General features: G+C 36.1%; 1 protein-coding gene across 6 annotated transcripts; it reads right to left on the reverse strand.

Moving 5' to 3' along the window:
• Positions 1-1,970: 1,970 nt before the first annotated feature.
• Positions 1,971-11,509, reverse strand: LOC141378920 (macrophage mannose receptor 1-like). 6 transcript variants are annotated; one of them, XM_087241510.1, is made up of 8 exons: positions 8,721-8,796; positions 7,361-7,422; positions 6,929-7,285; positions 6,502-6,840; positions 6,294-6,388; positions 5,230-5,283; positions 4,757-5,021; positions 1,971-2,760 (listed from the first exon to the last, which is right to left on the reverse strand). In XM_087241510.1, the coding sequence occupies exons 2-7, from the start codon at positions 7,392-7,394 to the stop codon at positions 4,857-4,859; spliced, it is 1,044 nt and encodes a 347-aa protein (XP_087097636.1). In that variant the 5' UTR covers positions 7,395-7,422; positions 8,721-8,796; the 3' UTR covers positions 1,971-2,760; positions 4,757-4,856. The 6 variants fall into 6 exon arrangements, with proteins under 6 accessions (XP_087097636.1, XP_087097639.1, XP_087097635.1 ...); XM_087241513.1 differs by lacking the exons at positions 4,757-5,021; positions 5,230-5,283 and adding an exon at positions 10,618-11,509; XM_087241509.1 differs by having other exon boundaries at positions 7,361-9,291.
• Between the last annotated feature and the right edge of the window lie 906 nt (positions 11,510-12,415).

Raw genomic sequence — 12,415 nt, forward strand, 5'->3', positions numbered from 1 at the left:
CTTTATTTGCTCTGGCAAAGACATCAGTTTGCATATTCAAACACTGTAGCTAAATTTTATTGAAGAAGTTTTCTCAATTGCATCACATTACTGGTCACAACGTAATGCAGCAAAACCAATACAACACACTAATTTTGCATCCTTTTTTCCTGCCAGTGCGCCTACATGTTGTAGGATGTCACACACCAGAGAAATGAAATGGCACTAATTGTTTAAAATATGTGCACCATTGACCATTTTTCAGCTTAGTTCAGAAAAGAAAACATTGCTCTGTGAGTTGACCAAATGTTTAATTGTCAACTAAAAGTGTGAAACTCATAGAAATTAAATATCATAACAGAGCTCTCTCTTTCTCTCTCTCTCTCTCAAAAGAAAACTAAACGAAAAAAAGCTAAATTAAACATAGCCGGCATTCTTCTAACTGCTGAAACTCTGCAGTAGTGTTCAGTTTAATACTTTTAGTTCTCTGTTACAATGGTTATTTTTTTGAATGAACCATTGGCAGAAATGTAAAATAGCCAATAAATGTGTAATATAATGTAATAACTTACTTTGTATTAAGTAAGGTACATTCAAATGTTGTTATTAATGGTCGAAAGGCTTATCGAGGTCCAATGAAGGACTACTGGAGGGCTTTATTCTGTAAAAACAACTGTCTTGGATGTACGTAATCCTGCTTATTACATGGCTACTTGCCACAAAACAGAAATTAGACACAAAACATTAATTATTAGTTGTAATAGTTAATTAAAACTTTAATTAAATGCAAAGTTGAAAGAATGAAAGAAGCTGATGGAGCCTACAGTACACTAACCGACACATTATTTAATCACAAGATGGCACCAAACAGTCGAAAACGCAAAGCTGACAGAAACAAAACTGGCTGAATGGAGCATATACTAACCTACATATCATATCAAAACGGCTTTAAAACTTTCCGAAAAAAAGCAGCAAGACACAGAGGGACCACAAGGTTTATTGTGAATTGGTTAAAAAAGGAAAAATTATCCAGTGAGCGGCAGTTCTGTGGACACAAATTCCTTGTAGATGCCAGAAGTCAGAGGAGTATGCTCAGACTGATTTTAGCCGATAGAAAGGCAACAGTAACTCAAATAACCACTTGTTACAACTGAAGTATGCAGAAGAGCATCTTTGAACACACAACATGTTCAACCTTGAGGTGGATGGGCTACAGCTGCAGAAGACCACACCGGTGCCACTCCTGTCAGCTAAGAACAGGAAACTGAGGCTATAATCTACACAGTCTCACCAAAATTGGAGAACAGAAGATTGGAAAAAAAGTTGCCTGGTCGGTCGGTCGGTCGGTCTGTCTGTCTGTCTTTCTATCTATCTATCTGTCTTCTGTGCGTATGTGTGTGCTGTTTTAGTTTAAATAATAGTGGCAGAAATACTGCACCTTCAGATTAGAACCCTGTATAGGAAAATCTAATGCTTACATACATACAGAAGGAAAATCCAATACTCAACCACCACAATATTGCCCTCATCAGCTCTAATAGACTCATCATGGAGACATGGGCCATATTGAGTTTTAATGCCATATTGAGTCTGTTTACACTGCACACACACAGACTTGTGCCTTTATCCCAGTTGGAAGTCTCATAGATGTAATGATGTTGCTACTATACCATACAAACCATATATTAATTTCTAAACCTACCCCTAAACCCAACCCTCACAGCAAAAAAAAAAAAAAAAAAAAAAGTATTCTTTTCATTTTCTAAATTCCTTAGTCTGTCAGACTTATTGTATAAACATGTTTACCCATGGAGACCTCAAGTGGTGACACAAGTCCCCATGAGTCTGTGTGCATTCGGGTTTAAGTGTCCACAAGGACAAAAAAAAAAAAAAAAAAAAACACACACACACACACACACACACACACACACACACACACACACACACACACACACACACAACACCAAAATAACCCTGAAACAACACAGTAATTTCACACTGAAACAGACAATACAATTTATTCTATAGTGTTTACATCTTCACATGATAGACCACCTAAAAGAGGAAGTTCCACATCTGAAAAGAATGTAAGGCTAATGTCCATGCTTTCACAAAGTTACTCAGTAATGAATATCAACATTAGGTCTACATCAAGATATATGTAAAGAATACTTAGGGCTTTATTACATTACCTATGACACACCTTTGGTTTTTTTTTTATTTTGATATGGGCTGTGGATTCACTAGGATTGATGAAGTTTACAATCACCAGAATTTATATATTGATGTCAAAGCGCACATGGCTACTAGATGGAGACAATAATGTATCAGAGAAGGGCTTGTTATTACAGAGAACTAAAGTGACAGCTCACCCCAAGCCCAACATTTCAACACCCAAAGCATTAACACAGAATAGCAACCTATACGATTCTAAATTATTTATATAATCTATAAACATCTTAAAGTGGAATTAAATTAACTTCATTGAACTAAATTCATTCATCTCTTACTTGTTTTGTAAAAATGCAAATATTCTACAGCTGGGCTAGATTGAGTAATGTATTTATTGTATAAATTACTACTAGTATTGTTTTCCTGTTCCTATTTTGTAACCTTACTTTATATCATTTACATTTTTACAGTGGGTTAAGGATGATTTATACATTCATCTGGACTCTTCACTCTGTTGTTTTCCAGATGAAACACCTCTCCACCGTCACCATTTGTCCATTTTATTTTGCTTTCACTTTCTAGTCCCATGCTTTTTAATTTTTCAGTGATCTGGAAAACAAGCAAGAAAACAAGAAACATCCACGACTTAATAAAATACCCAACAATTAAGGTGTGTAAGTCTCAGTTTACACTAATATGTTTTAGTTTTAAAATGCATACGTTATGCTACAGTTACACCATCTGTCCACACTACTTCGGAGTTTTCGAGCACCAACAATGAAGCGTTTTGAAAGCACTGAAGAGGCCATTTTCATTTTAAATGCTGCTGCTCTGTTTAAGTGTGGATGGTGGAAAACAATCTGAAATCTGAAAACAAAGGCGGAGCTGCAGACATTCGCTTGTCTGATTGGGGATTTACCCTCAATATTAGACTGTGCAAGTTTGACATGAAAAACAAACTCCTGCACTGTAAGTTCAATCAACCTGTATAGGCTTAAAACCCTGACCTGAATGTTGTGACAGAAACAATTTGAAACTTAGCTATTCACTATAAAAGATTTAATGAAAATAAACCTTCTGTACATTACAAACAAGGACAATAAATAAAGATTTACTTTATTTGAAACCCCTTAGAAATATCACTTTTTGAAACAAGAGACAAAACAAGAAAATGCCTTGTATAACAATTACTTATTATTTATTATTATAAATTGCATTAAAACAGTTAATTAAGATCTTTTGAACAGTTTTTTACAAACATATTTAAATATTAAACAACCACATTATGCTATTACAATGTATCATTATGGAATATTAACACTTGCCAAACACTAAAGCTGCGGTCACACTGGGCTCCCATAGACTTCTATTCATACGCACACGAATGTGTCAGACTGGAAATGCAGGGTCATGCATTAAGTTGCGGTGCAGCGTTCAAGCTTGGTGAACTCTGACCTGCGAAATCGGATCACATGACTGCGTGAGACCAATCAAGAATCAAAACAAGACCTTTCTGGACATACATTTAAAACATGGAGCGATCACTCGCTTTTTTAATGTCTAATAATCTTGTTTAATCTCGCCCCTTTTCGCAGCGCCGTACGACAGAATTTCTCGCACACAAACTCTAGTGTGACTGCAGCTTAAGACATAGGCCCCGTTTACACTGTCAAATTCTGAATTGTTGCCTATATCTGATTTGTTTGCCTGTCCGTTTACATGTTGTTTTAATTGTGACCCATATCGAATTCATGTGTTTACACTTGCCATACAATTTACGATGTCGCACATGCATAAAGACGGGTTCTAGCATCTGTGCCACACTAGCCACGATGAAAGAAATTGTCTTGTTTTAAGCTCTGCGAATTATGCGAAGTGTAGTATAAGCAGTGAATGGTTTAGTCCAGATTTACCAGATAAAGTTCTTCTATGTATAGCCCGCAGTGCGTGTATTAATAGTGACAAAAAGCAAAAGTTACAACACGAAGTTTGCCCAACTTTAAAATAACTTTGAGGCGGAGGTGGGAAAGAGCCGTCATCATAGCTTGTGCTCATGATTTATATGCTTTATGATGTCCTCCACCATTCAGAGGAATTTGTGGGTACGAGGGAGATCTCAGGTTCCTCTGTGTTTCCTCTGATGTTGTTTATCGCATCGGCATCTCCACACACGCTTTTTTTTTCTGTCATTAAACCGCGGAAAAGCACCACATTGTCGCAAGTTTAATGATGTACAGAACAGAATGCCTCAATAAATTCAATCTGCCTGTTAACATGACAGTCGCATTGTCACATATCCGAACTATATCTGATTTATTTCCACATATGAAGGAGGCCTGAAACTGATCTCTGAATATCCAAATGCAAGCGTTTTTTTTTTCTTCGTGTTTACACGGTCATAAAACATATCCGATTTGTGTCACATATGAGCAAAAAATTGGAATCGGGTCACTTTTAACTGGCAGTGTAAACAGGGCCATAGTTTTGAAATTTTTATCTCACAGTCAGGACAGCAAGTGTGAAAGAACAGGCCTTTTCTGTACCTGTTTACATGGCAAGTAGATTTTTAACAGCCAGAATCTTTTACCCTTTAGCTTCTTCTTACCCAAATCCAGCAGAACATGTTGAATGAAAAGAATGGTATTGCCCATGCACTTTGGGTAGTCGAGGTGCAGTGCATAGGTTAAACCAAAAAGACACATGGCTCAGGGTATGTTGTCTATATTGTCCATTACAGCATTCCCCTCCAGGATGTTTCCCACTGAGGATGGCTGGAGGCGGAAGTACAGGGGTCGCAGAGCCACATTTTCATTTTCCTGGTTAAGGATTCCAACAGGCACATGTTGGTATGTGTCTCCATCATCAGAAGCCTGACAACAACAAATAGATTAGATTGAGTTTTAACGGTGTCATAACATGAATTCAAATTTCTTGTTGATCTTTATTTCGTTAATGAACTACAATAAGACATTGTTTGCATGATATGTTTATTGTTATTGCTAACATAAATGCACATTAAGAAACATTTTGCAAAAAAACTTATATTAATATACAAAAAAAATTATTAATGACACTTACAAAACATGCTTTGAAGAACTCAGTTGGGTCATCGACAAGAACTACTGGAAGCCCCTGAATTGCAGCACATGGCATGTCAGTGAGGTCAGAGGCCTTGAGGTGTTGCAGTTCCACCAGTGACGTCAGTCCAAATACAAAGAGCCAATCACATTGTCCCTTGCACATCATTCCTTTGACAAGCTTTCTTAAGTACAATTAATTTAAACATTCCAGTAGAATAAAAATATGCAAATCGTCCAACAAACTAAACAAATAGTGTAATTGAGACAAACTGTTAGCATTTATGTTTATTGAATCTAAGTATTTTGAATTAATACAACTTTAGGGATAACAGTGTGAGGACACACCAGATAAATCTTTAAAGCGAACAGTATACTTTATAACCTCATTCACATCACCCAAGATATGTTATTTCACTTTCTTATAAAAAAAAAAAAAATGAAAGCATGATATGAGGAACAGCCTGTTTTCATTTTGATATTAACTTGCAGACAGCAGATGTTGAGGCGTTGTGTAGCAACATTTATATGAACTTAGGGAATGTGTTGTTAGATAGAGACAACAAGATATATTAAATATCACATTCAACAAATATAGTAAGATTAGGTCCTTGATGAACAGTTTAACATGCATAGTTCTCATCGCTGCAGTGCATGTCAGTGTGTGTGTGTGTGTGTGGTTACAGGATGTGCGTTTCAGGGGTGTAGTATGGACGCAGATCATTTTCATTCTAAAACGCAGTTTAAGAACTCAAACGTATTCATGTAAATGGGGCCTGAGTGTGTTGTTAACAGAATCCTGATTGGTATTAGCTGTAGTGTGTACCTAATGTCCGAATTGGCACAAAGCATGATGGGGATTGTAGTTCAGGTCAATAGCAGGTGGAGCGTGCATATACTGTAGCTGGAGTGACCTCTAGTGAGTCTAGTGCATACTCCTGCTAATATTGATGACAATGGATTTGAAAAAGTTTTGCACATTTAATTTGAACCATTTCATTGGGTTTATGCTTCAAAACAGTGTTGTTGAACAAGAATTTGAAAGCGTATAAGGCAGATACAAACCTGATTCAGAATGGCAGTCTGCATTGAAGGATCATTCAGTTGGCATTTTCCAGTACAGGATAATTTCAGTCTGACAACTTGTTTTCTCTTTTCCTCTAGTGAAATACACACATGTAGTCATTTTCAACATGGAAGACACATCGCTCATGCATCACAATCTCAATGTTTCAAGAGTGACCAATTGATTCTGTTAACTGATTAAACTCACCTGCATGGCACATAAAAGGATGCAAGTAATCACAGCTTTCTTGGCTCCATTTTCCATAATCAAATGTTGCCATGCTGGCGCAGTCAGGTCCTACTCTCAGGTTTGGTTGACCGGATGCCCAGTATCTGAATCGGAGATCCCAATGATCAGACCATTCCCAAGGGTCCCGGTAAAGACCAATCCAGACGTAATATCCTTTTATAATAGCTGCAGTTAGCTGGTCGTTCTCTACAGAGCTGTGAATTATGGGCAGGTCTGTGTAATGCTGTCTGCAGTAACTCTGAGCATTTGCCCAAGTTAGAAGTACAGCACTTTCAATCATGTAGTATGTGGAGTCTTCTGTTAAGAAAATTAAAGAAAGTAATTCTTCATTTCTTCATTTCCACATAACTGCAGAATAAAATACCTCAAATAATGTAGAACTCACTCTGACATGCAAAATATCGCTCATAATCGCATGGCATATCACCCCAACTGCCATCTAAAGTAGCTACACAATATCCATCATCACTTGGCATTCCTGAACCCCAGTTTAAGTACTGAGAAGAGTTTTCTCCATTCAACCAATCCCAGCGTTTCTCTGTCCCACTCTTCAGTCCAATCCACACTGATCCAAGGAATCCGTCATCCACTAAATTTAACAGCCTGTTAACATCATCCATGGTGTCTACAGTAGCCAGATCAGTGAATCTCTCTCTGCAGTAACTCTGAGCATCTGGCCATGTCATTCTCACATTTATATAGTGATACTGACGAGAAACAGCAGAACTGCTGCAGAAGAGCCCTGTAAAAACCAACATGTTGAATCCTCTATATCTGCACATCATTATAAATACAGAATACAGATGATCAAACCAACCTGACAGCAGAAGCGGCACAACAAGACTTTCCATGACTGCTCACCTGGGTGTTTTCTGCTGGCTAAAAATGAGCATTAAAAAAATATCTGTAACAATGCTGTAAGTAGAACATGTTGAATTTAATGTATTTGACCCTATAGATTAAATAAATATAACATTAAATATAACATATTTAACGTAAATATTCACATAATTGAACTTGTTGTTCACAGATTTACTTCCCTATAAATATACAAAGTGCTTGAAATCATTATCAGTCTTAATAGTTTTTAAACTTTTTTTGCAATTACGTACAAGAAAAATGTTTAGCTTTTTAATAATGTTAAAGAGGTTTAATATGTATTAATTAATTTTTTAAACCTTACCATTTTGTTGGAGTGCAGTAAATGCACTATTCTGTGCGTTCTGAATGACTGTATTTAAATGTGTCTCTCATACAGTGTCTGGTACAGACAGTCAAATTTCTTGTCTGAAATCTTGTCACGTTGTTAGGACACGGGGTTGCAATGTTAGCTGCTAATATTTACTCTTGTAATATTTATATTATTTGCCAATTAAAAACCAGCTTATGTGTACTTTTTAAACTCAAAATCTGTGTCTCGTATGGAAACCAAATTACCAAATATGGCTAAAATTGGGTGCATATTTAAGATTTTAGGGTGATATTTAAGACTTTTCCAGAAGCAGTTTCTCGGGTAGACTGCAATTTATAATGTTGAAAATGCATGCAGATGTCCATATGCAAGGTTTTATAAATGCAAGTATTCATCATATCTTTTAGATTTTCTGGCCAAAATCAACCTCATTCCTACATATAAAAGTTAGTCTACATGCTTTAATAAAAAAAAATTAAAAAAAACAAAGGAAATAAATTTTAATATAAACATACAGCCTGTGACACCCTCTTAATCAGAGGTCCCAATTTAAGGTTACATTTTATGAATACTGACTTGCTAAAATCCATTTACACTTATGCAAATACTTTTAGCATTAGAAAAATATGCCCTTCGCTTTAGTCAAATGTTGTGCCCACTGAATATACTTGGATGAAGTATTGCACACAGATGAGAGAAAACCAAAACATTTACAGAGTTTGAATTTGAAGATTTTGTAGTTATGTACATATGTAGTTGTTTCTCCATACAAAATAGATTTAAGGATAGACATCGTTATTTTTCTGCTTTTTTAAAGGTTTTTTGAAGGGGGTCATTTTTGACTCGAATGGCGAACAAGTATACAAAATTCTAGGACAACACAGAGAGCAGGAGAAACTGCTAAATTTAGATGCGCAGATCTGTCTTTTAAACAATCATGAACAGTAAATCAATTGTGGCCAGAAGTGAAATTGTAGTTTCTTACCTCAAAATAGTTTTCGTCCAGTAAATCCTTTTTATTTGTACAGTAAGATTCACTGCTTGTCACCTGACAAAATAGACTATAAAAGTAAAAGATGTAAAGGTATGACGTTATATTCTATACTCTACATTTCACCTAAATACATCCTTTAAATGGTCAAACAGAATAACCTGCAATGTGGACCAGAGCTTAGTCTAATAAATCCCCTGGCTCTCATTGATTTGTTTAGGAGGTGTTTGACAAATGCTTGAAGCTACCAATCAGAAAGTAGTATCCCATAGAGCCATTTTACTACATTTAAATATGAATCAATGAGTTCAAACACTTTCCCCCACAACAATTACACCTTGCTTCATTTTTAAACACCTCAATGTGCTACTGAATTTGACAAAAAGGTTCAGTCTGCACCGTAACATTGTAGTCTAATATCAAAAGTAACACATAAAAATGTAAAATGAAATGTTATTTGTTTTTAACAAGACACGAGACATTTTGATATTCAAAGCATTTATTATTATTAAAAACATTTGCATATTGTTGCTGGTCAGAATATGTAATCTAATGGATCATGTGGAAGATATTTTGACTCAAAGCACTATTCTAAATAAAAAAAACTGTATGAATACATTATAAATTATTTATAACCCATTTGAAAAACATTTTTCAGGCAGGTCAATCGCTACAAAATTTTATATAATGTACAAAGCTTTCCCAAAAAAGGCTAGTTTTCACCATTGGCGGTAAAAAATTATAAACAAAGTGATAGCGCCTTCTTCCATTGAATGCAAAATGCCAGAAAAAGGGTACAAACAATCGCAAAACACTGCTGAAAAAGGAGCCTGGGCATGCGCAGAAGGAATACTGGATGGAGCCAGAGGTGCAGTGACGGAATCCAACTTCCAACCAAACGCTTGTACATCAAACCATTTAGCTACTACAGCAGGGGAGTTCTCAAGATCCACCTGAGCTCAAACTCCCCCTCACCGTGCAAACAGGAGGGCTCAAGGCTCAGGATCTTATGAAAGAATTTGTAACTGCTAGATAATGGTCACCTGTTTTTTTTCCCCCTCGTCATAGCTAATGTTAGGTGTGTATCAGCAAACAAGTAAGTGTTACTTTCTCCACTTCATCAATGTCAGGGCAGCAAATTAACAGCTCTTTAATTTATGCTTGTACAAAGGATGAGACAAAAAATTACCAATGCATGCCGTCCCTGTTAAAAAAAAAAAAAATTCATTCATTCATCCCAGACGGTCTAAGGTAAGCTGTCAATCACAACGACACATTTTTATAGCATTAAGTTAGTGGCTAAAAACATACTCTTTACAAAAAACAAACATCTGTGCCAGTATCAGCTTGATAACCAGTGCCTTAACTAACCAAAGTACACATACACACACAGATTTTGGTGAAAAAAAACAAAAAAACAAATCACCTCAGCACCAACAGTACAAGAGGACAACACCCAAATAACCCTAAAACAAAACAGAAATTTCAAACTTCAAATTTCAAAATTCTAAATCTTCACATGATAGACGCCTAATAGAGGAAGTTGAGCATATCTGTGATTAATCATATCAGTTATGTCCATGCTTTCATATAGTTACTCAGTAATGATTATCTACAGTAGGTCATATCAGAGATATGTGGGGTTTTATTACATTTCTTATGACACACTTTTAGTTTTTAATTTTGGAATTAAATTAACTTAATTGAACTAAATTCATATTCTCTTAATTGTCTTGTAAAAATGCAAATATTTTTATCTACAGCTGGGCTAAATGGAGTAAAGTATTTAATGTAGTACATATTTTATAAAGTACTATTACTAGTAATATTTTCCTGTCCATCTCGTTATCATTTAGATTTTTACAGTGCGTTAATTAGGATCATTTCAAACCATTGTTCTCCAGATAGAACACCTCTCCACCGCGCCCATTTCTCCAGTTTATTTGCTGTCACTTTCCAGTCCCATGCTTTTTAATATTTCAGTGATCTGGAAAACAAGCAGGAAAAGATTAAATTAAAATACAGGATTTATCTTAAATTACAACACAAGCAGCTTGATGATATGAGTGGTGCTTGATGGATGTGATGGTGATAGCAACATAGATGATGCTACAATTGCAGCTTTATTATATTGGAGGGTTAACAGGCAAGGTTCAAACAGGAGCAAAACAGTACCCTAGTCCACAAGAATATTCCAATAAACAGAGTCTGGGCAGGAGGCAAAAAATCATAAAACAAGAAACAGTCCACAAATCAAAACAGGCAAGAAAACAAGAAACATCCACAACTCAATACAATACTCAATGGACTTAGCTGTAGTTTGTAATTAGTGTCCGGAGGGGTTGTAGTTCATGTAAATGACTGGTGGAGCGTACACACAAATGGAGTGCCCTCCAGTGAGTCTGGTACATACTCCAGCTAATAATCGTGACAATTAATTTTAAATAGTTTAGTACATTTGATTTAAATCATTTCATTGGGTTTATGCTTCAAAACAGTGTTGTTGAGGTATAATTTGAGAGCAAAATTCAGTTGGCATTTTCCAGCAAAGGACAATTTCCGTCTGATAATTTGTTTTCTCTTTTCCTCTAGTGAAATACACACATGTCGTCATTTGCAACATAGAAGACCCAGTATAGTGATGGGACTCTATACTGCTCAGTAAACGCAGTATCTTTCGGATGAGACATTAAACCGAGGTCCTGACTCTCTGGTCATTAAAAATCCCAGGATGTCCTTTGAAAAAAAAAAGAGAGTAGGGGTTTTACCCCGGCATCCTGGACGAATATGCCCACTGGCCTCTGTCCATCATGGTTTCCTAACCATTTTATGGTCTGGCACAAAATGGCTGCCGTCACATCATCCAGGTGGATGCTGCACACTGGTGGTGGATGAGGAGATCCCCCCTTTGTGTAAAGCGCTTCGAGTGCCCAGAAAAGCACTATATAAATGTAAGGAATTATTATTAGTATTAATATTATAATTATTATTATTAAAGATGGGATTCAATAACAAAACTTGATGGAATGATGTGCATACCAGGATGAAAAATGATATAGTACACCATATACGTAACTACATATTATACGACGATACGTGACAAAAGGAATCTTTTCCATGTTAAAGGAATTTATATTCAAGCTTGAAATGTGAAATGGTTTCTATTTCTTGTGCTGAATAACAGTATAACCTTTTATAATTGATCACCTCAGGTACTGATTATGTGCTTTTGTCAGTGTTAAATGCTACCAAAATAATTTTGAATATAATTTTTTACGTGGCATTTACTGCCATAACGAAAGCAGCAGCAGATGGTTTACATCTTGAGAAAGAAAGCATACTTGAAAATGAGATCTCTGACTTGGCAAACAAACACATATCAGTCACTCATCATGTACTTTTAATAATGTTAAAGAGGTTTAATATGTACTTCAAGAGTTCACAGTTAGCTGATGATTGATAGTAAAGGTAGTTTGGCGTGCTGTCCCGGGAGAGAACCCTGAGCTTGTAAGATACTCAAGCCCTGGGTTCCCTCCTGTTGCAAGGCGAGATGGGAGTTTGAGCTCAGGTAGATCTCAATGACTCCCCTTCTTGCTTGTTGTAGCTAAGTGTCGGATATGTATGCTGAAAGGTGTACTCAGAGTTTAGCTAATGTATTTTTGATTAATTGTTTAGAGTGCTTGCTTTTG

Source organism: Danio rerio, chromosome 2 (assembly GCF_052040795.2).
Source record: "Danio rerio strain M-AB ecotype USA chromosome 2, GRCz13ab, whole genome shotgun sequence".
NCBI classification, from domain to species: Eukaryota; Metazoa; Chordata; class Actinopteri; order Cypriniformes; family Danionidae; genus Danio; species Danio rerio.